The sequence below is a fragment of the Danaus plexippus genome, chromosome 26, assembly GCF_018135715.1.
Source record: "Danaus plexippus chromosome 26, MEX_DaPlex, whole genome shotgun sequence".
Taxonomy (NCBI): domain Eukaryota; kingdom Metazoa; phylum Arthropoda; class Insecta; order Lepidoptera; family Nymphalidae; genus Danaus; species Danaus plexippus.
In genome coordinates, this window is record NC_083554.1 from 433,917 (window position 1) to 459,777 (window position 25,861).

Below are 25,861 nucleotides of genomic sequence, written 5' to 3' on the forward strand. Positions count from 1 at the left end.
TCTAAAATTATTAATAAATCCCCATAGTGACATGTAAACTTTTAACGGCACATTTAATAAGTAACTTCGTTTTATATTAAGGATATAAAAGTATTTGCGAGCGACATAAAGGATTGTGTATCGTTTGAAGTAATTAATAATTTAAATTTTATTATTAGAATATTAAAATGACAGACACCTTTAAGAAACATGATTTAATTTAATACTCGTTCATAGTACACAAATCATCACAAAACTCATTTAAATTACATTAATTTGGTAACTAAATTCGTAAACCCTGTTAATAAAAATAAAGAGCTCTAAAGACAGCTACATAAGTATCATATTGAAACACAATAAGTTACATATAATGCATATAAAATTTTCTAGAAGTATCTGTCTGATCCTTCTATTTTCTTAACAGTCTTTGAAGGCTACATTTTTATGTCCCTTTCAATATTACTTAATGTATTATATTAAATATTTATCTGAATATTATAAATACATATACTTTATAACAATATTAATGTAGAATAATATCTAAATACATTTATCATCTGTATGTAACAATGTAAAATATTTATCACAATGGAATGTATCACTCACTTAACCTAACTCAGTCATACGGACTTTAATACTGATCGTATCTTTATAAATTAAATTAACTCTGTATCAAATAAATCTAACTCTTAAACCGACTACATAAAATCACAAATCGCCCCTCACCAAATAATAATTCAGCACAATAACTTCATAACTTAATTAAAACCACAAAGAGGTCTATTTATTTCTTGTCGTTATTATTCTGCGTCCACTGCTTCACCAATTCCTTACTCTTCTCCAATGAGACAGCTGCTCCCGCGCTGTGTCTTCTTTGGATCGATTTTACTTCTCCACTGTCATGTTTCATGTATCCTATTTCTGGATCGTTCTCTTTCTTCTCTTCGTCGAACTGCCTCATGATCTCCGTCAAGGTCTTTCCTTTCGTCTCCGGCAAGAACAAGTAACAATAGGTTGCTCCGAGTATAGCACAAATAGCGAAAATATATAGCGTTCCATTACTGGTCACCAGAGACTCCAACTGTGGATATGTTTTAATATTGAAGAAGATGAGGACATAAGCACAGCACGAGGTCGCTCCAGACATAATGCCTCTAATATCCTGAGGATACAGTTCACCAGACATAATCCATGGTAATTGTAAAAAGCCAACCATGCTGAAAGAAACGTGTAGAAGAATACAACCCAATTTAATAGACGGTGGGCCGTTCAAACTGTCGCAAACGGCGGCTCCCAACATCGCAACTCCCAACAGGAGACCCGAAGCAGCAGCTAAAGTTTTTCTTCTAAAACTATTGATGAGACAAGCTCCTACGGCCCCCATAAAAACCCTCACTCCTCCTACAATTATGGAAGCTGTAAATTCGTTAACACTCGTCCCAACAGATTTAAAAAAGTCCACAGCATAGTATAATATAACGTAAATTCCAGACATCTCTTGGAACATGAAGAATATGATCAGCAAAGCGAACGGTTTCAAAACGCTCCTCCTCTTAAACAACCCAAGCTTTTGTTTGAAAGTCATCGACTCGTTCTGTTTTCGGTCCTTGGTGAACTCCATGAGCTCCTGCTGGGCTGTGTTATTGTTCTGTCTCAGCCAGAACATTGCGTCGTAGGCTTCCTTCATTTGCCCTTTGGAGGCCAGCCACAGCGGGGATTCAGGCACGAAGTACATCAAGAACGGCGTCAATAAAGACACTGCAGCACATATCGCTGCAACCGTCCTCCAATGTATGAAGGCGCCCAATGAGTACACTATAAATATACCGGTGGAAACCAACCCCGGACCCAGAGCACTTAGTACTCCTCTTTTTTCGGGAGTCGTAATCTCAGCTACGTAGATATAAGATGCCGTGGACATTCCTATAAAGAAATTAACACATTTTACTTTTTGGAACAATAGTCTAATATCAACTGAATCAAATTACACTCACAAAAAAACATTCAGTTAAGAAAACAGACTCTAGAGAAAAGGACTATTACTAGTGAAGAGATTGTTATTACGTATCAAAAAATATTAAGCGGGAAAAAGTCAATAAATACAATAATAACAATTAATATATATACAAATATAATAATTTTATTAAAAGTAAACAAAGTAGGGCTATGAGTCTAACCGATAGTGAAGCCAGTGATGAATCTTCCGACACACAAGAAGACATATGTATCCGATAAAGCTATGACCAACCAGCCGATCAGGTTCGGAAGAACTATCGACTGAAGGAGTAACCTTCGACCGACGGCATCCACCATCATACCGCCCAAGAGAGCTCCTATGGGATTCGATATAACACCAAGGCTTGCTGGAAAACATAGATTCAATAAGAGAAGGATACGGGTTCATGTTTTAACAGGAATGTTTGCATTTCGTCCTACTGTATTCGACGTTTATACTAGGTTACAAAAGTAACGCGTTGCTTTAAATAAAATCACTTATTTCAAATTCAATAGAAGGAATAAAAAATATTAATATTATTTAGTAATTCGTCGATTGTCACGTGACTTCTCCGTACCGTTTCTGTTATCTGTAGTTTCATTAACATAAATCCAATTATTATTATCTGTTTATATTGACCCAGTTTACAGAGCCGTGCTTGCAAATAAATGCGGAGGCTTAGTGCCCCCTTTATCTCTTTTGTTTAGTACATTCTGTAAACAATTTCTGTTATCAGATGTTTGCACGCTCTGCTTCATTTACTTTTCCACTTTCTTTGTACACAGCGATAATATTTAATAAAATATACTAAATCACTGTGACATGATTAAGTCGGTTCGTTTGCGATGTCTGCCAGCCTTGTGTTATAAACTGTTACAGAAGTTTGTAATAAGACCAACTAAGCTACTAGCTATAACCTATCATTTGAAACAAATCTCCTTAGTTTTTATTTTTGGTGTTCAATGTCCTTATCTACGAAATAAAAATTTCATTTTCTATATATCAGGTGATTATAACATATGAATTTAGTTTTCATATCGAGGTGATGATGTAATAAAAAATTTAAATTAAAATTTCAGTTTGATATCGATTTCGAATCGATTTAATATCGGATGACGTTATTTTTATATACTTATAATATGTATCATTTATATAATATATAAACTGTATATTGAAAAACGAGAAGCAGAATAAATATAAATAATAATCGGAGAGAAAATATTAATTACATTTGATTAATTATGATAGCATAAGTATTTACCAATCCATGAGGTCTGTTCTGACGATATGCCAGGGTGGTCTCTGGTGTACTGGGGCAGCAGTACGGCGGAGAAACCCTGGCAGAAGCCGACCGATATGTTTATCGACTGCGCCGCCAAGGCCGCCAGCACCTGAAAGTCACCAAGTCCCGTTACGTTTCAATACAAACGTCACAAGCAAACGCTCGCTCATGGTGTCGGAGCGGAAAACTAATATGCAACACTTGCTCGAGTGGAACAAGAGTTATAGATTTTTTTGTTGAATAATCTACTTTGCTATTCAGAGTGGAAACCTGAACAGCTTTCTTCATACAATTGTATTGCGACATATTATATTTTTATATAACTAATGTTCAAATACATTATACAGCTGGAAAACATATTAGCAACCTTATTATTTCCACTTAACGGGTGACGGGCGACGGTGAACAATTTGATCGGCTCGTTTTCTCAAACGATTTTTTGTTCCTCTGATCATCATATGAATCTGTCATCACTAATAATATTTTCAAAGTGTCCACATTATTTTTTTTCGTTCCCATTGTCTTGAAGTTCTATTAAACATTTCCGTCCGATAATAATCCGCTGCATTATAAAAGCCAGCCGGCAATTTTAAGGTACACTGACTGTGAAAATATATTATATTACGTCTCCTTTACATACTGCCAAGAAGACAATATATTCTAAACGAATTTACCGAGGCAGGTAGGCAGGTAGGTAGGTACCTAGCTACGTGGAACTTAAAAATACATTATAATAATAAATAGAAAATTCTGGCAAGAGCGTCTATCAAGCGTGTAATGCCGATCAATGCGTTTAATATTGATACACAAATTAATTAATTTTTTTATAGTATTTTTGTTAACAAAACGTATTCAATAACTCACGCGTATTTTATATTAACGTGTACACGAACAAACACACAATCTGTGTGTGTTTGTCAACAACGTGAATTAAATTACAGTGCAGCACGTGGTGCGGCAAATAAATGAAGCATTTATCTTGTGACATCTCATAATTAATTGTATATCTAGATCATTGTAATTTATTTAATATTTAGTATAAAACAAGAATTAATGACGTCGATCAACATTATATACACTCTTCTAAATCATCATCATATATGAATATTGCGAATACAGTTAAATGTTATCTTTAATAACTCTGGGAATTAAGGTTTTTCACAGGTTTTTATTAATGAATAATTTATTGATAATTAAATGTTTAAAAAAATCGCCGCGTGCATCCAAACAAGGTTTATCCACCGACCACGCCACCCATGTCAAAGTCATGACGGAATAAAAAATATCTAAAACTGAGCCCTTACTGACACTCAATCAGTGTTTCATTAGCATTTAGGTAAGTTCACAATACCTAGAGCTGGCTGGCATATTAGAAACGCATGACAGTGTCTCGAGATTGTTGTGTCCGACGTCTCTAATTGGACTCACTGATGTGTTATTGTGCCGACGTTAGCTGTTATTACTGTGGAAATTACTCGTTCGTAGAGATGATACTGAAGTTGAGCGAAATAAAGACCGGAACGTGAAAAAATATACGAAAGGAAAAGGAATCATCGTTGCACATGCCGTTCCTTAATATTATGACGCTGTTGTAAATCGGTGAAATTATTTTCCTCGTTATCATCAGTAACGGTATGAGCATGTTTTAATAAAACAATTTTCTCGTATAAACTCGACGTGAACACTATAAACAGTTAGATTTAGTAGGAATGAATCGTTCGATCTCAGTTACACTACGAACTTGTTCAAATGCTTCCCAAATGTTTACTCGATCTTATCTTGTGCGGAGTTTTTACGTCACAAATGTTATTATTTTTTGCTCGCGACCTCTCCGCCGTCGCATCTATCAATCTATTAATATCTTGTCAAATTCTTATCATAAATAATATGTTATTGTATGTTGCAGTTCTCTGTGTGTGTGTCTGTATGTATGTACATACGTAGTGTTCATCTCTATTAACGGCATGCGACTACCATAACGAGTGAACCGCTGTAATGTCATTATAAACATTATATCTTATATACAATGTGAATTTCTTGTTTACTTAATTTTTTCGAGCTCTCCATCTTCAAGCTTTAAATGTTCGTTTTGTTTTCGCGGATGTTGAACACAAAAACATTCCGTAACACAACATAACAATCGTTCGTAATACATAATATGTCTATTATTTTTTTTAGATTTCAATAGATGTATTTATTTATTTAAATTATCAATGCCGGCTAGATTTTAAAAAACAATTTTAAACTTCCAGTGATACCATTCTCAATAAATATAAAATTTAAATAGAAACTTGTGAAACATAAAAAAAAAATATTTTTTTTCGATTGGCAACACAATTAATAATCATAATGAAATTTTCTCGTTTTAATATGAATACTAATAACACAACAAATGATTGTTCCTTCCGTGTGGGTGAATATAACTCGCTTCTAGTTAATTATTAATTCCTTAAGTCAAACGATCATTTATAACTTATTATCTCAGAGCACTCGCTAACGTTATAATGAAAAGACAAGACTTCATTAATAATTAATTTTAATACAATAACAGTGTCCACGTTTCTTTGTAAAGTGTCTCTACATTTTCATGTATATTTTTTTTTATTATTTTTAAATTATCCCAAAAAGTATAATATTATTTGTAACTGCTGCGAATTAAAATTAAAAATTAAAAATTTGGTCTTAAAATCTGACAAAACTAGTAACCGACTTCATAAAACACAATTTGTTTGAAATTTCTTTCAATAATATTTGTTATATTAAAACGTATCTGTCACAGTCTGGTTATCAGTGTCGTGCGGGTTCCGATTGGTGAAGCTATTGTTTGTCTTACATAGCATACAGACGGCAAAATATTATCATATCATCAACTTTACATAATATACACAAAAGATCTATTAAATTTATGAAGAAATCTCATAAAAAATATATTAAAGGAAGTTACTTTTAATAAATAATCTTAAATGTAGAGGAGCGTTTGTGCGTTTCGACAATTTTTTAATTAATATGTGAATTTTTAAACGAAATTAAAAATACAAGACCAAGAGTGTCAACTGTTCACGACACATAACTCAGTTATCAGGAGTCACTCAGGACTAAGGGCGCAAACTGTACACAGCAACGAGGAGACTAATCTAGAAAACAATCATCAATAAATCTACAGCACGTCCTACTGAATCTACCAAAAGGCTAAACTCTAAAGAAATTACTGGATAGAGTCATCCAAATTTGTGGGTAGGTTTAAACTGATAATGTCACATTTACTTACAGCGATGTTGACTCCGACAGATTCTAAAGGGATATCGTTTGTTGTGGAAATTGGCATTCTACGGTGTAGTCGACAAGCAACTAAACGAACAAGTCTCCACTTCATAAACACATTGAGTTCATTTGAGGTCATAGCACCTTTACTTTTAAAGTCCTCAAGCACGACTGACACCTAAGTACCAGAAACTATTTATAGTGAGACATTTTAAACGCGGTCTAAGGACGCAGGATATACTGCTATTGTGATTAAATACATTTTATTAATAAATTTATTCCCTCCGATTATTAATCAAAGTATAATCTTGGCATTTTTTCTCTACGTCCGCTAAATGACGACTTTGATAATACAATTACGAAAGATTGTCATAAAATTACTTCCATTATAATGTTTATTCTTACAGAAATACAATTGCGATGACTCAATGTATAAAGTATGGGGTTTGTTAAAAAAATTACATATTCAGATTTATCAAAGTAAACGTGAGTTTGTTTTTATTTAGCCCTAGATATGCAAATTATGCGTAGACCGGGAGACAAAGAAAATCATGCAGAAATAAACTTGCATATAAAATAAATTAATGTCGGTGTGAAGCTAATAATATCAATTCCTCGTCTAAATCGTAAGGATAGTGTTTCAGGTAGTGGTGTTAAATGCGACCTTGGAGTAATAAAGTCACAACTTAGAGTGTTAGGTATCGACGGTGATTATAATAACGTTATAACATGAGTTTATTGTGGACGATCAAAATAGATTGCTATCTGTTGCACGGCCATTACACTTGTGAAGTTTATACATACCTATATTATGAGGATATCGTGATCATGAGAAGAACTCGTCTCTTCGAAAGTTCTGGACGTTTCCACCTTACACGAGGTATGCGATATACATACAAAATGATATCTCAAAAACAGGTTTCAATCTTGTAAGAATTTTAATACACTCCTGTCCCATATTATCCTAATACGTTTGAATGGCATTACCGCTGGCTCGTAATCGGAGAGTTATATAAAATAACTTATTAGTAATTGTTTATTCAAGAAAAAACTTTACAGTTAATAAAAGTACATAATAATGAATAGTCTTTAAAGATGAGGATAAAATATGTAATGTTTACAATGTGTTCAGAATTTTATTAGGTAAAGACGTAAAGGTATTCCAAAGCCGAAGCCTCTTCCTCTGACGACTGATGTGTTTCGCGTATAAAATATATGACGAAGACACGTCTCATTAGATATTACAACGTGTCTTTTAATCCCTTGCTTTAATATGTGAGGTAACAATCGATCAGTTTAGTACAAAATATATTCTTATTAGATTTCCATTATCACAATAACTGCGTTTTTTTTGTTTTATTCTAAGTTCTTTAGTTACACTTTAATAATATCTTTATAACATTTTCAACACTCCTTTATTAATGTTATGTAAATAATTTAAATATATAAATTAATTTTATCTTTCAAAAACAACAGAGTGAATATCAATCGAATTATTATGTTTTCGTTATTAGAGCGAGCGATAATATGTAATGGAAAAGAAAACGACTGGAACGCTATTATAATACTGGACGTATTACGAGTTAGGTTGTTGGGTTAGGTGGAGTTAGGTTGAAACCCGCTCTAACGTACTAATGTATACTAATCTAAGTCATATATTAAAAGAAATAAATTTCATCGTCTTCTAGATATGAGTCATCGAGAATCATTGATTAATATATATATATTTTTTAAATAAGTTTGTTGTCAATTTGTTACTTAGTTCTTAATATGAATAAATATTAAAAGATCAAATAATAATATATATAGATATTATTATTATTATCGAGTAGCACCGGGGGAATGTTTTGTTTCCGCGTGTTTCTAGTATCCATCTTGTTCGCCGTTTCCTAACTTTTATGAATTTTCATCAGGGATATGTTAATGTCTGATTTGAAATTAAGTGCAATTAAATTCAACTATTACTAATTATAATTACGATGGAAATGGAAACTAATTCCATGTTAAATTGATGTTTATTCATGAGGTTATTTGAAGCTGAATATACACTAATGGAAAAAAAAATAGGAATCGAAAAGAAATATTGTTTTCATTCTTCGTAATTTTGACGAAAGAAGTGATATCTAAGTTAAAAAAAAATCCATTTTTTTCTCGAATAGTTGCGCAATATTAATGACAAAAGTGAAATTTTTTCTGCCCATCTCAATTTGATGTACAGCTTAGAAAAAAATTGTAACATAACCACCATTAAAATTAATAGTTTGGTCACCCTCAAATATTTTCGGTCTTTCCAAGACATGAGACTTTGAATGAATAACGAGAATATTCTATATGCTTACCAAAATTATTTTTGACACGATAAACAAATATAGAAATACATTTTTAGTATAATGTTTTTTTGTTGATTGTGTCACTTTGAGTGTATTCCCTTATAAACTGTCGCCGTCAGCGGGATCGTCGGAAGAGTTATATCTAAGACAGCGCAGACACGCTCATGATGTATATAATTAAGTTTGATATGACAAATGGAATTTTTACGTCGATGGAGCGGATTGCATAATACTTAATTATTGTTCGTTGTACTAAAACATATAAATAATTATTATAAAAGACTTCTTGCAAAACCTACAAAGCTAACTTAAATAAGAGGAAAATCTCAAAGCAGCATAAACGCAGCGCAACTGTGAATTTTTAATTGTTTTATATTATATTTAAATTATTATTATATAATAGGTATATGAATGATATTTTTCTAACAAAAACATTATTAAGGTGACTCATCATTTGACTACAATAATTTTATCACTTTATACAAAGCTAAATTACGTGGCTATGATTTATAGGTTTGCTCTTTAATATGGGACACGTCTTCATACTTTAGATTGAACAGTTGAACATTGCAGATGTTGTGTATGAAAATGAGAGCACTGCGTTCTTTGTTTAGTAGTTTTAATATATTCCGGATAATGGGAAATGTTTCCTTGACACATTAACTTAAGACATGAAAATTAATTTAACAATAATATTTACTTATTATAGCCCTATTTTAAAAATAATCTAGTATAATCACCATATATAAATCTCCATAGCGGCAAACCTTCCAGAACCCTTTGATGTTGAGTAACATGGTGCGCGTGCGCCGATGTCGCACCGCCGCCGCTCGCCTGGTAAACAAAACAAACAAACACACATTATATACATAAACAACATCATATTTAGGTATAATAAGAACTAAAAAATATTCTATAATTTATATGTAAATTTATATCTTTTTCCTTATGAAAATATCCCAAAAGATTTTCAATTTCAAGGTTTGTTAACCTCACAATAATCATGGTATTAGTATTAATGTAGATGTGATAACTTTATTATTCAATAAACTGTACCCTTCCTTCGCCTTCACTCGCACCATTAACTATTACCAAGATTTTTTTTAATAGCACATGTAAAGTTCATTTTTTAAGGAGCCGTTCGTCGCGGCTCATTATGCTCGATTATTAATCGAGTCTCAAACGAATGTAACAAAACTTTTCCCACTTATTATCAAGGTATAGAAGAGAATAATAGAACAGGCATTTTTTTTTTCAAAAAATTCACATGTTTTAGTTCCTAATTTCTATAAAACTTTAAAGTGGTGTCTCTCAATATTTTTCATGACATCCCATACTTTTGAATTTTAGGACCTACTTTTAACTTTGTGATAGACAATACGCTTCGTATGTTTATTATGTAGAGCTAGTCGTCTACGGTGTTTGATTTTTTTTTTCCAAAGTTATTTATATCTTATGATCTATTTCTACCACATGACGCAGCTCTACATTCACTTCCTTTGCCAATGTGTCTGTTTCCGTCATAGAAGAGGAAGTGTTTAGAACCTGTTAGACTACGTTATTAACTAGATATATAATTAAATATTTAGAAAACCAAAATAACTTTAACGCTAGTAAAGTAAGACGCTGCAAAGTGAATTCTCTATGTGAGATCTCGGATTCGTTGGAACCCTGTCTGTACGTCAATTATTATTTTTTATATAAATTTCAAACCATTTTCTTCTCGCCACGTATATAGTTGGTGTTCCAAAAAAAATATTTTTTTTAACGTGTAATTTTGTTTAAATTTTATTAAACTTGTTAAGCGTCTATTTTGTAATTCAATTTTAATTTAAATGTTGCTTTAATGTTAAAAATATTATTATAAGAATTTGAAATTGCTGGTGGCATCTTTACAATGTTAGGAAGCGTAGCATTGATTAGGATTTTCGTTGGAACACTTATTCGATTGATTTTTTAATAACAGTGTCGTTGAACTTTTCATTCTATTTTTTCTATTTGAATTTTGACTAAAGTATTATCTATACTTTGCGTTAATTTTAAAAACCTAATTACATGTATCGTTTGTCTTTTTCTTTTAGTGTCTAAATTTATTAACGAAATAAAAACTAAGAAATAAATATATTTAAACTTAAGAAATGAATATGTTGGTTATTAAAAATTCAATTCTGTTTTAATTTAATTCAATATTCAAATCAATTTAAACTGAATACTAAAATTTTAATAATTTATTTTAAGTGAAAAATTCATAGACACGCGCAGAACCCGCTCACTAAGATAATAATAGATAATTGAAAAAGATAAAAACGTGCTACAGATTAAAATACTTATCCGAATATTGCTTTCCTTCTTTTAGTCTGGGTCAACCATGATTTTAACTAAGGAAATATCCCTTCTGAACTGACCCGTCCGTAGCGCAACTTATTCCCATGATGGGCCTGTCACTTCCACTTGTGTAACGAGGCCCCAATAATGTATCGCTTTCTATGCCGTGTTGTAATGTGACAGATGTAATGATCTTTCATAAAATTGTGCTGAAAATCATCAACAGCAGCAAGAAATTACCTTTTATGCCTGCTCTATTAATTTTATTATGTTTTTACCTAATACTTAGCCGACCCACGCAGTCACAGTATTCGCAACGACCTCTAGAGAAATGAAACGAAATAAATTTGCACAAAAAAAATTATAAAAGATGCCACCAACACGGAAATTATTATGTTAATACGTTAGATTAAAATACATGTCTTAACACATATAAATATTAATTGGGACGCCGAGGACCGTACAAAAAATGAGATTAATTCTCAGTGGTATTTCTAGAAAAAAAGTCACGTCTTAAAATAGATACGATGTTAAAGATATGACAGCAGACAAAAATGTATCTAGTCCTCGTCATATATATCATTATAATTAATATCTACATAGAAATTATTAATTATTAGTGTGTCTGAATGTATGTTGGTCACTCTGAAGAAAGCTTCTAACGCTATTATCAGAATAAGGAGGAAAGAAAAATATTGTTTCTGTTGTAAAAACAAAATAAGATAAAAAAATTATAATTACAGCTTTCAGATAACTTTGATTGGCCATGTTTATTGATAAAATTGGTTTTTGTGATTTACATTGTATTTTGTTTATTATTTTCCGCCTTGATTCACTTCTTTAATAACAGAATCTATATTATCATTTATTAACAGTTGTTTTTGTTAATTTTTTTTATATATATTTTGATCTTATCTGACGATCGTGCTCGGAAAACAAACTCTTTTTATTAAATATGAATCGCTTGATCGTTATCAATTATGACTATAAATTAATTGAAATCTTAAATAAAATGTCTATTATTTACATAATAAGCACTGCATTCAATTCAAAAATAGTTTATTTAAATGATATAGCAATTTATTGAACTCATGTAATACGAGGGCGCCTTATCTGCTACTGATTTCCCATTTACCTATTTCTTCTGAGTGAACAATGTAATTTTTTAAATTCTCTATTATTAGTAATATTTGTATGTATATCAATAAATGCGTGTTATCACAGCTCGTCGGCTGTGAGTTACGTCCTCGTGAGTCGCCGTGAAGCGTGCTCGATTTACTTAAATATGACACGTTTTTTCTTCATGTAAATCTTAAATGGTTTCCACAGGCGACTCTTCTCGAATCGTACAGAGTGACTAGTTATACTATAACCTTAAATAAGCAATATAACAACTCATGATCACAGATCAGATGTAACAGAAGAATATGGCGTTTATTAATAATAATATAATATTTAAAATACAGAAAGCGACCTCACGGAACACTGACGATCATAGTTTTTTTATTGAATGAATAAGATCAAAATGCCATTCTCACATTTGAGACAATGAACGTATTATATTCTACGCAGTGTCACTAAATTTCAAATAATGATATTGAAACTGTATATAGTGTGACCAGAACTCGGAGGTAGATAGCAAACACTTTAAGTAAACGCATCTAGCTTTGAGAGACTTTATTTATATTAATCACAAGTATTAAAGAAAGTTCAATTAGTTGACAGTTCGACAAATATTCAGAACTAATCAATTTATACCTGTTAAAGAATTACGTCCACGGAGTAAAGAAATAATGGATCGGTGATGCGAAATGTAAATATTATATTATTTTATAAGAAAAAAGTTTAATTTAAAGTTGAAATTAACCGTCGGGGTCGGTGACCCTTAAACACTGTTTGCGATAGTTCTTTTTTTTTATATTATATAATACAGACATTGTTGTATGTATGTATGTCTGTATGTGTAATCCGTAACATGTTTGACAACACGCCGATCTGTCCGTCTATTCGCTCACTTATTATAGCAGACGATTCGTATAACTTTATATTTTAAGGCGTCGTATTTTATGTATTTGAGAACATTCTCGAAGTTTCTCATTCTAAGATATTTAGAGAAAAATCTAATGTTATCAAAAATGTATGTTTCCTTTTTTAATAGTTTCTTTAGATTGTATGTCAACACATTGTGTATTATTATTGAGAATTACACTTTTATAATTTTATTGATCCCTTTACTAAATTTTATTCTTAAGGACAATATAGTACCCTTTTATTGTGCTATATATTATGTAAAATTTAATTTCATAAACAAAATAAACTTGTTTTTTGTTTTACATTAAAATATTATAAATATTATATTGTTATCAAAAAAAAAAATTGCGACTCAAAATTAACATAATTTTATATTTTTATATAAGTGAGAAGATTGTCTCCAATTTATGATAGCTGAACACGATACGTGCTCTATATATGACACGTTGACATACAGGAACTCAAAAAAACAAAAATACTCTAAACAAATAAAATAATCATATATTTTCAATTTGAATTTATACTGATATGTTATAAGATTATTAAAAAATAATTAAATATATAAGTAGTAAAGTAAACGCGACTCACTGTAGACCAGTATCCTTTTGGGCGCCCAATGTGACTGGAAATGTTTTTCACTGTTCACAACGCTATTATGTTTTATAAAATATTGTTCACAAATCTATTTCCTCCAACACGTCTTTTTTCGCGGGGGATCAGTTCACGAGCTCGTCCCCGTCCGTAGTAAGTCCGCCCGTCGTCTTCGTTTGACACCCAATTAGTTCTATTTTAATTCGTCTCTGTATTCATTATATATATGGTTTATTCGTTTGCCCGTGAGAGCGGAACACAGCCGGGCCGTGTGGTCGCTATAGGTTTAGTGCTCTTGACCTTGCGCTGTTCTCCGGCCAACTGAAGTATCTTTCGGTTCAACTGTCGTGTTTTATAACGCACATTTGTTGTTGCAACTTTTACTAGCGCCACCGACGAACGCTTCGCCAGACAATGCGAACCAATTATTATTGACAATTAAATCATAATTAACATATTTTTTTTTATTGTATTAAAATTTATTTTTAATAATAAAAAAAATATATGTTATTTTTGAAGTTTAACGACCAAGTGAATTTTTTTTTTGCTAATGCAAAGTCTATCTTACAAGAATTGGTTATAAAATTGCATTTATATAGTATTTGTATTATGTGAAAACATTAAAAGTAATCGAACTCAACTGAAGTATAGAGTAACGTTAATAGTAAATATATAAATGTGATAACGTTTATGTGATAGAGTCGCATTAAACACTGAGCCAGCGACAACAGAAAATGATAACACACGTGACGCAAATAAACAATTATATATTATATTGAAAAATATATTTTTATTTCTTTAAAAAATGCTCTAACGTCAATATTATCATATCGCGCGTTTCATTGAGATGACGTCCGAGGATTCTGTTCTTATTTTAAACGATGTTTTCAGATATTTTTTTAAATCTGTTTATGTTCCGATTGCCAACAATTGAGATGAACGGAACGAGACTGACGTCCGCACAGTCGCCTACAAAGTGTATGATAAATATATTAAACAATGCAACAGTTCCACGATAACAATTAAGTTTATTTAACAAGCATATGTATATAGTAGAGTAATCAGTACCTACTGATCTGACGTACGTCATATAAGCCTTTATGTAATCTGAATCTTTGTCGGTTTTCTATTTAGCCATTGTTGTTGGAACATCAAATTGGTTGTAACTCACAATTATCTATCTTCCTATTATATTTAATAGTAGCGCAGTTAACGTTCGTGTAAAGAGAAAAATGTATATTTTTAGAGCGAATGAATAAAGATTTGTCTTTCATATTAGTTCAGTTGATGAGTGAAACTGATCTTAGTTTAAACATTATGAGGATTGGTCATGTAAAGGCTTGTAAATCTCACGAAAATTGTTTTGAAATGTCGTCATTAAAGGTTATTTATACTATCTTCAGACACATACTCTGAACATGCTTTGTAATGCTTCATTTAATTTAATTTTAAATTAACTCCTTATATATAGAAAGAGAATTATGAAAAGGTATGTGCTGTTAAGAAAAATGCATTTTGTTTATAAAAGAACTGAAATGATTTTATTTAATTATTATAAGGAGTAAGGAAATTTTCTTAATCTCTGTGTTTCGTTTTGTTCTAAGTTTTATTTAAATATGAAAACTAGTTACTGTATTGAAGTAAAACAGTAACCGAATATTGATAACTTTAACCGAGTCAATGTAACCATAGACAAACTTCCATGGCTTATTTAAGATTTGAATGGGCGTATACGAATTGTTATTATAAGTATGCGTAAAATTTTCATTCATAAATCTTTGTCAAGGATTGCATCGTTGAAGGCTTTAAAATAGAAACCTTTAAAAGAAAAGTTTTCAGGTTGAACATGCAAACTCTTTGAACGAACTAAGTATACACCAACTACATAGACCGTACAACAATTTTTATAAAAGTTGAATATTCAGCTAAGTATAACAACTATTTGTTTGGCAAAATAACTGTTTCGAGTTCATTCGCTGACAGGTTCGTATCGAGTTAATTATAAAACTAGTTACGTAATTGAGCTATTGTTTCCGTCTATCGTCTAAACTCTAATCCTCGTGATAGTAGACCTGTTGTATAACATTACTTTTTAATGTTTACTCGCTTCTCGTTGTGGGGTGATATTTTATTATCCCGAGCGGTTTAAAATTATATGCAGAACTTGGACCTACGTTTAGACGCTTTTAGCTCGTATTATAAATCGGCCTCAATCGAAATAATCTAATATCTCTGTATTATATGCGCTATCCAAGGTCAGCCCTATCCTTGTGATATCTATAGTCCATATTTATATTCCTATCCTCCGAGTCTACTACAAGACAGTCAAGACCTCCAGTCAACTCCGATGACATTTGATATAAGTCTTTTGTTTAATTTTCAAAGACAAATATAGACATTTTTATCATATCAAATTCTGAACAACTGTAGTTGAAAGTAAAGTCCGAGAGCGATGTCATATCGTTTTGATGATATAATTAGGTACGTACATGTCGTAACGTACGTGAGCCATGGAAGTGTATAAGTGATGTGTTTTATTTATAGCTATCATGTATTTACTATTATTTATATTATTTAACTGTAAACAATATCGGTAAGACAAATCATTCGAGACGTAAAGCGATATTTGTAATAAAACGCTATAAATTACGTAAGATGATTGAATCAAATACGGCGAGCGTGTAGCGCACAGTGTAATTAATAGATGCTGTGACACAGGCTTCATACCCCGACATCTGATGCACCTTTGAGAATAACTTGTGTTGTGTCAAATGTTTAGAGAGCTCTTAATCAATTTACATGACTGTCATTCCGTCAAATAATATTTAAACTAACAAAGTTTAAAATAAAAAAAATATATTTATTTGATAATTGTTCAATTTAACAGCTTTCTAACAACCTGTAACCGTGCAACCGATGACTAAATGTTTTTTATTTATTTTTTTCCTTTAAAGTGTTGTTTTGGTTTTTTCGTTAGTTCTTAATTCTCACCTCGTGCGAATAATAATGTTACGCATCATTTTGCGGTTCATATATTTTTTTTCTTTAAACAAATGATTGGTTTTAAAGTATTGTTTGCATATTTTTAAGAAATGACATAACTGATTCAGCGAATTATAATAATCAGTTTAGGTAATGTTTGTCAGCATTTAGTTTAGGAGAAATTTGCGTCATTAACATAAACTCTTACACTTCAAATGGTTTTGTTGATAAATTCATATACACAGAAATATTAGGAACGAATTATTGATGAGACGCAACGTTTAAACCATCCTTTGATCATTGCCTCAAAAAATCATTATAAGTGGTTAATGTTAAAGTGGGTAATGACTCAATTACTGGCACAGAAAATTCAAAGTAAATTATTGTCATACGTTTACTGAAAGCTGCGTATAAAAATTCAATTGAAATGAACGGACCGTTACAGTGGTTGTTTTTTCGTTTACTTAATCTTTTAAGTAATAAATGACACTAACCTACATGTATACGTCACAGAATATGTAGAAACACAAGCAAAAATACCTATAACAAAACAAATATATTTTGGAAAATATATAATCTATTGCAAGGATATTATTATTTAAGGACCGTCAAATAAGTGATGCCAGTTTCCGCACTCCATAAAAAATAAACGCTGCCCACGCTTTCACCGGTTACAAATATATATAGCTTTTAAAAAATATACAATTTTACTAAAAATAGTAAACAAAATGACATTGAAATAACAATAAAGTTTTGGTAATCATTACTGTTTTGATAAATTATATTTGCACGGGACTTCCGTGGACTGATAAATATTAAATAACAATTTCCACGGTTTATGTTAAAATTACACGTATTTTGATGTTTCAAATACAAACATTTGCACATCATTTGTAATAGCCTTTTGTAAACATATTGATAAGTATAATAAATGATTTTAGCATCACAAAGACATCTAAAGCTATTCATATCTCTATCTGAAGTAATATCTCCGACAATAATATCAACTGTCGCAAAAGACTTACTCTACAAACCTACTAACATTGGTTCTCGATTTCATTAGCTTATATCAGTTAAAGATGTATTTGCAAATTTTTCTATCCTAACAAATTCTTGATTGCTTTGACAGTAACAATGTCTATAGAACAACTTATGAAAGTAAATAGGCATAATGTATGGCTGGTTGTTTTTGTTTTCTATGTACATAATTTCACTCCTTGTATGGGTCAGCGCTATATTATCATCATATAGGTGGTAATAGTTTCCTTTGTTTAGTAACAAAGGTTTTCATTATTATCGTTGTGTTATAAACAGTTGTTGTGGGTGAATACTGAACACTGCCAACGTCCGCGTATGTCAAATGGTTCTGTAATACAATTGTAGACAGTAGAACAGTATTTATCGTATAAATTACTTTGTATTCGTGTGACAAATAAACAGCAGATGTATGTGTATTGTATGTATATGAGGTTTTGATTAATTTTAAATCAGTTCTCCGCTTCAGAATCTAACAAAGGCTGTTGTGGTGTGATTCATTTTAACAAGAAAACTAGTACGTGGAGTTTTTTTAGAGGTTCTTAAAATAACTCTATCCACAGATAGAGATTGAATGATGCTTGTGGTTGTGGAGACTGAATCCTCTTGAGTTTTAAACTTTCCTTGAAAGAAATATCCTAAGAATAGACTTAATATTGAATAAAATAAAGATTGTCCTATTATTTTTATTATAACAAATATGATTTTAATTTAAACATGTTTATGTGAACAAACGTATATAAACATTTTGTTTGATTTGATAATCTGATAAGACTATTTGATAATCGTCGCAACACTATCTGTCTAGAGGTTAAGATACACTACGCTCATTGTCAATGACAACCGGGGCCATTACATGTAACGAGTACAGTTTTAATGATTGCTCTCGAATGAGCAAGCATTGTACCTTTTAATACAATGCAATTTTAAACTTGGATCAAATACAATTCATTTAACTTAACGCGTTACACTCTAAAACAAGTTATTAAGGAATTTTGTTACCGGATTTAAGACATAAATACCAATTTCCTGGAATCCATAAGTGAAATATAAAACTATAATATTTATTAAATAACTATAAATCACTCAATAAAGGCTTTTAAAGCTTTAAAACTAAAATATAACATAATTTATGACCGTACAATAGAGTCCAGAAAGTCGTTAAAGTATAGACAGCCTTATCCGTGCGGTTTCCGGCTATGAGATAAATTGCTCGATTCTATAGGAAGTGAACACTTCCGTAAAATGTTGATCTGTATTATGTTAAACCTAGGCAGGTGAGGTCGCGGACTGCAACCATTGAACTTTGGTTTTTGTAATACAATGACCCTTCAATATGTTTACACCTGCAAGGTTCATGGCATCTTTGTATATATATTGAATTTATGTAATAAAAATCTGATATTATTTAAACGAGTCCCATCTCGAGGGTGTTGCTACTGAATTTAATGTCTCTTGTGATTATTGTAAAGGAGCGTTCTTATTTCATGTTATGAATGAATTCTCCTTAAGCCGTGCAACGTTCGTGACTCCAATGACCCGTGACGCGCTCGCAAATTTGTAATTACTACGTTAAATAACGATGTTAATAATCTCCCGCTCTTAACGCGCGACACCTTGACATTATCATGGAAACAATAAATAATAATGATTTAATTAAAATTTATATGCAAGTTGTTTAATGTCAAAAATGTTACTCAAACAGTTAAGAGAACATGTATTGAGACTGACCGTAATTTATATATTTATATGTATATACTATATAATATTTTATTCGCTGTTCGTATATTGTCAGACAGCGCGTCGCAGGTCGTCGACCCGACGACCCTGACCCACTCTCGTCATACAACCGGAGGAAATGACCGCTACCGTCACTTTTACCTTGATTATATTAACACAGTAACATTATAAATAAAAAATGTATCAATTTTGACTATAATAATGACTGTGCTGGATACATAAGAGTAATTCTCAAAAATTTACATATACAATACAAAATCGTAAGATTATATAACAGTGGAACTAAGGAACAGGAACACAATGTGTAACTTTTTAATTTTATTTTTTATATAATTGTGAGGTTAACAACAATTATATGTACAAAAAAATCATTATCACAAATACGAGGGGCTCCAGCTCCGCCGTCAATGACCACCACAAAAACTTTCCATCAATCCGCGACAGCAAACGATGTTGTCTCAATCAACCACTTTCAGTTGTTAACTCCAAGGCGATGTTTATTATAATCTGATCTACAATTATCGTCTTGGTCGGTCCGAGTCGTTAAAAAATTTAACAATGACAATGGTGTAATCTATTTAAGGTCCGATTTCATCCAGCGACGCCGCCAATGGGTCAAGTATTTCGGTCAAGGGCCCAACATTTAGTAAGACGATAAAATTTCCTTAATATATATATTCGAACAGACCTCAAATGCGAAGGTCTCCGCCGTTCCTTTACGCAAATCTGGATTGATCGGTGATTCCGCGCCCACAGCCTAACCTTGGCCGAGCGGGTCGTATGTTTTATCTAGGACTATGAATGATTTTAAAATAAGCCGATTTAGGAAACAGGAAACATCTCGATGCATTGCAATGGTTCGATTCGATTATCGCAATGTTATTATTGAGAGTATTTAAAAACTACTTTCGAAACATTTAAGTATTTCCTTGACATTCCTCCGGAGAACAGGAACTTGGTTCGGCTTCTGTTTATGGATATTATTAACAAAAAAAACTTTTGAACTAACTCTCGCGGCTTTATGTCCGAGATTTGTTTCGATACTTCCGCTACAATGCGAATGGTCGTGTACTGAGTTGGTACCATCTTTTGCTGTCACCATCAATGGTGGTGACTGCTAAATATCCCCCCTGCCGTATATTACATTTGACTTGTTAAATAAAACTTTACCCTAACTACAAGTATTCCAAATACTGTTACTTAGATTGTACTATTTCTTTGTAATTTTTCTTTATATTTTCGTCCACTTATTATACTTCTTTTCTTTATTAAATTATATTTTATTGTAGGACATTTTTGACATCTTTCCAAATGTGTTATATAAACATACATTTATCATACAAAATTGATATTGTAAATAACTGTTAGTTGTCATAACAAATATTATTAACAAGTCCTGTCTTCCTCAGACGCGCCTCAATGATGTCTCCCAGACAACTGATGCGCAACTCAAACATGACACAGAAGTGGCAACGCAGGGAGATATCCAACTTCGAGTATTTAATGTTCCTCAACACAATCGCCGGTAAGTATCCATACGTAATATATATAAATTAACTCCCATTTCTTCTGAACATTATAACTTGAGGACGGCTTTACCAATTTCGGTCCTTTTTTAAAGATTTCAAACAATTCCCAAAAATTTTGCATATTACAATGAAATGAAGAAAATAACGTAGGAAATGATAAAATTCACGATAAATTTAATGAAAACATTTTTAATGCAGTCTGTGCTAAGCATTTTGCTAACACATGAAATTACTGTCAGTCGTGGACAGTTGTCTTGAATATAGGGCTTCATCATATTAACTTCATCCATTGTCGGTATTAACAAAGAGTTAGAATCTTTAGCCATATGATATATTTTATTCATCACGATAATGTCTGTCGGCTGTGATAGTAATAATATAAATTTCCTTCACCGATGATATTGCCGAATAGTTTTTATCACACTCTTATAATCCACCAGTTCCTTATTGATACTCATTCCAACTCAGTCAGCATAAATCACTTCTATTCAGCATTCCCCTCTATCAGCGATTACTACCCAAGTAGTAGAACTTGCGTCTGCGCATGTTAAAAATGCAATAAATATAAGAAAATGTTTATTCATATCTCAGCAACTGCATCGCCACTTGTGCAATCAATATACAATAAAAAAAATACTAATGTGACCTGTTATTATGACATGAGAATATGTAAATATGTATTAGATAAATACTCTCAACCATATCATATATAGGAGTCTGGCGAAGGAAGAGTTAAGGTGGTAGAGCCTAGTTTAAGGTCGTAGGGCCTAGCTGCGGTCAAGCTAGTTTTCGTTTCGTCCAATGAATGAGAGCGCCGTTTGCACCTTTTCCTGTTCCCACCCTTTTATTCTCTTTCCCCACCCTTTCCTCTCCCTCTTCCCCAATCAAGAGTGGCAACGCATCTGCAGAACTATGTTGCGGATATCCATGACCGACGGTAACTACCTCCATCAGGTAGGCCGTCTGCTCGTTTACCCCCTTATATATATATGTATATTTGTGCTTATGTATTATTTACATAACGTCGTCATATTTCTTAGGAAGTGTTGCTCGTATAACAACAACTCTTATGATATAACAACATAATAATGTTGCATAAGCCTATCATTATCGTCTAATAGAGCTTCTGTTTTCCGCTCGAGATCGACTCTTAACGGGTGACATTTAAAACTGGAACTCACACAGAACCAAGGTGAATTTATCATAAATTTAAATATCTTTTTATAATAAAGAAAGAAAAAACCTATATGACTAATAAAATGCATTTGCACCGGACCATATAAAATAATTTAGATACGATCTATATGATGTGAGAAAGTCCACAGAATATATATACTACATATAATAGCAAGGTAATAATTTGTACCTCACAAACAAACGGAAAGGAAACCTTGCTTGTGAAAACGATAACTGGCTATTAATGAAATGTCCAAAGCATATATAGATATATTATGTAATGAATATACGTAAACAGATACATGAAGGATCCGTGCGATCATTATATAATAATTTATTAAATAGATTCATGTAAGAACCATTCTCGGGAAACATGTCACTTATATACATTATTAGTGTGTTTTTATCACCTCAAGTTTAGTTACATGTGTGATGGTGTTGTAATAATTCTGTAACAAACTCTCAGTCCTCCGTGCATATAACCTTATTACTTATTCAACAATCAAATCTTTCAATCAACCACTATAAATTCTGTAATATAATTTTTTTTCTATTCCTCTGTTTACTAAATTAAATAACAATCTGAAAGTGCCTTAATATTATTTATTTATTTATAACATAATATATTGAATGTACATAGACAATTAACAGATATAACGAGTCGTCGTTATCTTGATAGTCAACAATTGAATCGACTGAGATGCATATTGAGGGATAATTTTCTAATAAAGCTATCACCGTGACCACCGACCTCTTTTAGACGGAGGTACTCCTACTAGCAACGAAACAAAAACTATCTTACCGTCACAGCGTTAACACACAACGTCACTACGACTGTTACATTTAATATATAAACCTATGATAACTAAGTTATTTTTCAGTATTTTTCCTCCTGTGAGTCGTAGTTTTTCAATTGAATCCTACCATGAAATAGTAATATGCCCTTAGACTATCAGTATATTAATTGATGCGGTCCCGCGACAAGATATTTCCCGCATCTATTATAATAGCGGTTCGTTACAACATGACAACCGAACCTTGGTGATGGATATTATTAAGGTTTTTATTAATAATGATTTATTGAAGCGAAGGTTGATCCTTTTTCCTGTTGGATGTAAAAACCGTATGCATTTTTTACCTCTTAAACAGCCATTTCGCTGTCTTCAATGAACCGAATGTGTTAATGACCACTTGAATGTGCAATTTTCTATTCTGATGAGGATCCTGTTGTTTCGGATGATGACACAGGTTCGTAACAGACTTAACGCAATAATTACGGCTTATTGATGACGAGGGCAACACTATTATGTAATACAATCAACCCGAACGACGTCTTTCTTTGCCTGGTTATGTACCTACACATAATTATACTCCTCCTACCAATATATGCCGTTAGATTCATTAGCAGTAATACTTCTAACATAAAAAGTTTCACTTTCCAATATAGAATTGTAGTATAGTATTATAAGTTTCATTTTATAATAAATTGAATTTATTTAATACGTCCATTTATAATGCAGCGTTCATTGAACCGGCCATCTAATTAAGTCATGTGTAATCGTTCAACATTTATAATTATTAAAAAAGTGTGATATGTTAATTGTTATTATTTAATTAATATTAAAACAATAAAGGATATAAAGTGCAATATAAATTAAATTATTATTATCACAAACAATTAGCTGCTCACTCTCGTTTTATTAACGAGAATGTTCGATAACGCTATTTACATGTTCTTTTGGTGTCTCATTTAAATTTCAACAAGAGGTGACTTGTTTATTTTTATTAATATTAGTAGGTGTTTTGTTGGTTATTTTCCATTGGGTTATTATAATATAAACTATCAGTCCACCGCTATCATTATAACGTCTACAGTGATTATGCGGTGTACAAATTCGCAAGTTTCCTAACACGAAAGACTTCTTTCTCAACCTAAATTTATCGTTTTGTTACACTCCGACGACAATCACTTCATAAGCAAGAAATAGGAGCTTAAAAAAATATTAAGTTGGAAATTAAAAGTACTCGTATTTCAAATCGCGATAATCGTAAAATATTTTCTTTCGTAAGATATAAATTAACTTAGAGATAAATTGTAATTCATATACGAATAAGAGCGTTCACATTATATAAATGTAATTTGAATATATTATATACATATATTAATAAACATATTTTCATAAAACAAGCCCATTTTATGATACCTTATACCACCAGCATAAAGTAGTGCAACATTTAACTACATCGAGCAAGGCCAATGACATCTGCATTGAATTATCCTGTCAAAGAATATCGCGTGCGGAAAATGTGAACAGAAAGATTAATAATTACTTATATAATCTATTACCTTTGACATCCTTCCATAATACACGATCTCATAACACAAAACACAAAAACAATTGCCGCCGTGACGAATTTCGCGCGCAAAAATAAGTCATATCTGACTTTGACGGACGAGAAACTCTTAAGTTTCGTTTAGAAACACTCGCACTTTTTTTGTAGTATTATTTTAGTTTGGCGTCGCATACGACTGCGAAAGTAGGCATCAGTCAGACGAATGCTTGGATATCAGATGGGAAAAGGAGAGGCGGGTCACGTGAAAACAACAATAGTCATACAACTGATAATAAACAGCATGCAGTACATGACCCACGGGCACCTCGTGACCGCGCGAGGTCAAAGTTCATCATTGCTAACGTATTGGTGTTTTCATGTTTAACTTATTATCAGTCTTGTTTTAAAATTAGAAGTATTTGTAAGTTATGTGATGCCGATTATTGGATATTAGTAAATTATTAATTTATTTTCATATTTTTAACTCAAAATGCCAATGTCACAAGATAGTTCGTAAATTTTGAAAACTCCTATATAAGACGTTCCTTTTAGGAATTACAACTTATTAATTTGTTTATTTTTATTTCCTAAATTATTATAAAATATAAAAGGTGTTGTTATAGTAATAACGTTTTCTTCCCTTTTTTTATTTATTAAAATGTGATATCTTAAATAATTTATAAACATTATCTAAGTGTGACGTCTTATTTTCTAAGGCTGTTTACTTGTGTGATTAGAAATAATAAGATATAACCAAATTAATACCCGTTATGTAAAATACAGTGTACAGAGTATACAAAAATAATTTCTCATTTATTGTTTTTTTTATTTTAAATATTACTTTACAATTTTTATACCCAAAATATTTTATTTGCAAAATACTTGCTTCTAATTTCATTAAATTGCAGTAACATTTAATTCAATAGCATTAAAGACATATCGCTCTGTTTAAATGTCACTTGTATTTTCTTTAATCTGTCTAAATGTCTTTAATGGATAAATAATTCTTTTACAATATAATGGTTATCAGTCAACAAATATAAAATATAAAGGTGAAAGAATTCTGTGACTAAGTGGGCATGGATTTGTTGAAATTAATTTTAATGTCTTATTGCTAGTAATAAATCCGTAGTGTCGGTGGCGTTTTGTATTAATTTTTTAATATAAAAATGTAATTAAAAATTAAGAAACGTATCATTGTACAGTTATGTAACTGGCGGTGATTTATGTCAGTGATAAACACTATAGCGATTGGCTCACATTGTATCGC

The 25,861-nt window shown here is 31.6% G+C and overlaps 2 protein-coding genes across 3 annotated transcripts in view; one reads left to right on the forward strand and one right to left on the reverse strand.

Moving 5' to 3' along the window:
* The window catches only part of LOC116774284 (neurobeachin), a 217,203-nt gene that overhangs the window by 182,056 nt on the left and 9,286 nt on the right, over window positions 1-25,861 (forward strand). The window contains 1 exon segment of the mRNA XM_061524874.1: window positions 20,962-21,077. Within this exon segment, the coding sequence (XP_061380858.1) occupies window positions 20,962-21,077 (116 nt within the window).
* LOC116774285 (facilitated trehalose transporter Tret1-2 homolog) lies at window positions 180-24,789 on the reverse strand. Of its 2 annotated transcripts, none has more exons than XM_032666963.2 (5): window positions 24,605-24,789; window positions 9,589-9,682; window positions 3,237-3,366; window positions 2,157-2,342; window positions 180-1,902 (listed from the first exon to the last, which is right to left on the reverse strand). In XM_032666963.2, exons 1-5 carry the CDS (start codon window positions 24,634-24,636, stop codon window positions 764-766), a joined length of 1,581 nt encoding a protein of 526 aa, XP_032522854.2. In that variant the 5' UTR covers window positions 24,637-24,789; the 3' UTR covers window positions 180-763. The 2 variants fall into 2 exon arrangements, with proteins under 2 accessions (XP_032522854.2, XP_032522855.2); XM_032666964.2 differs by lacking the exon at window positions 24,605-24,789 and adding an exon at window positions 13,793-14,176.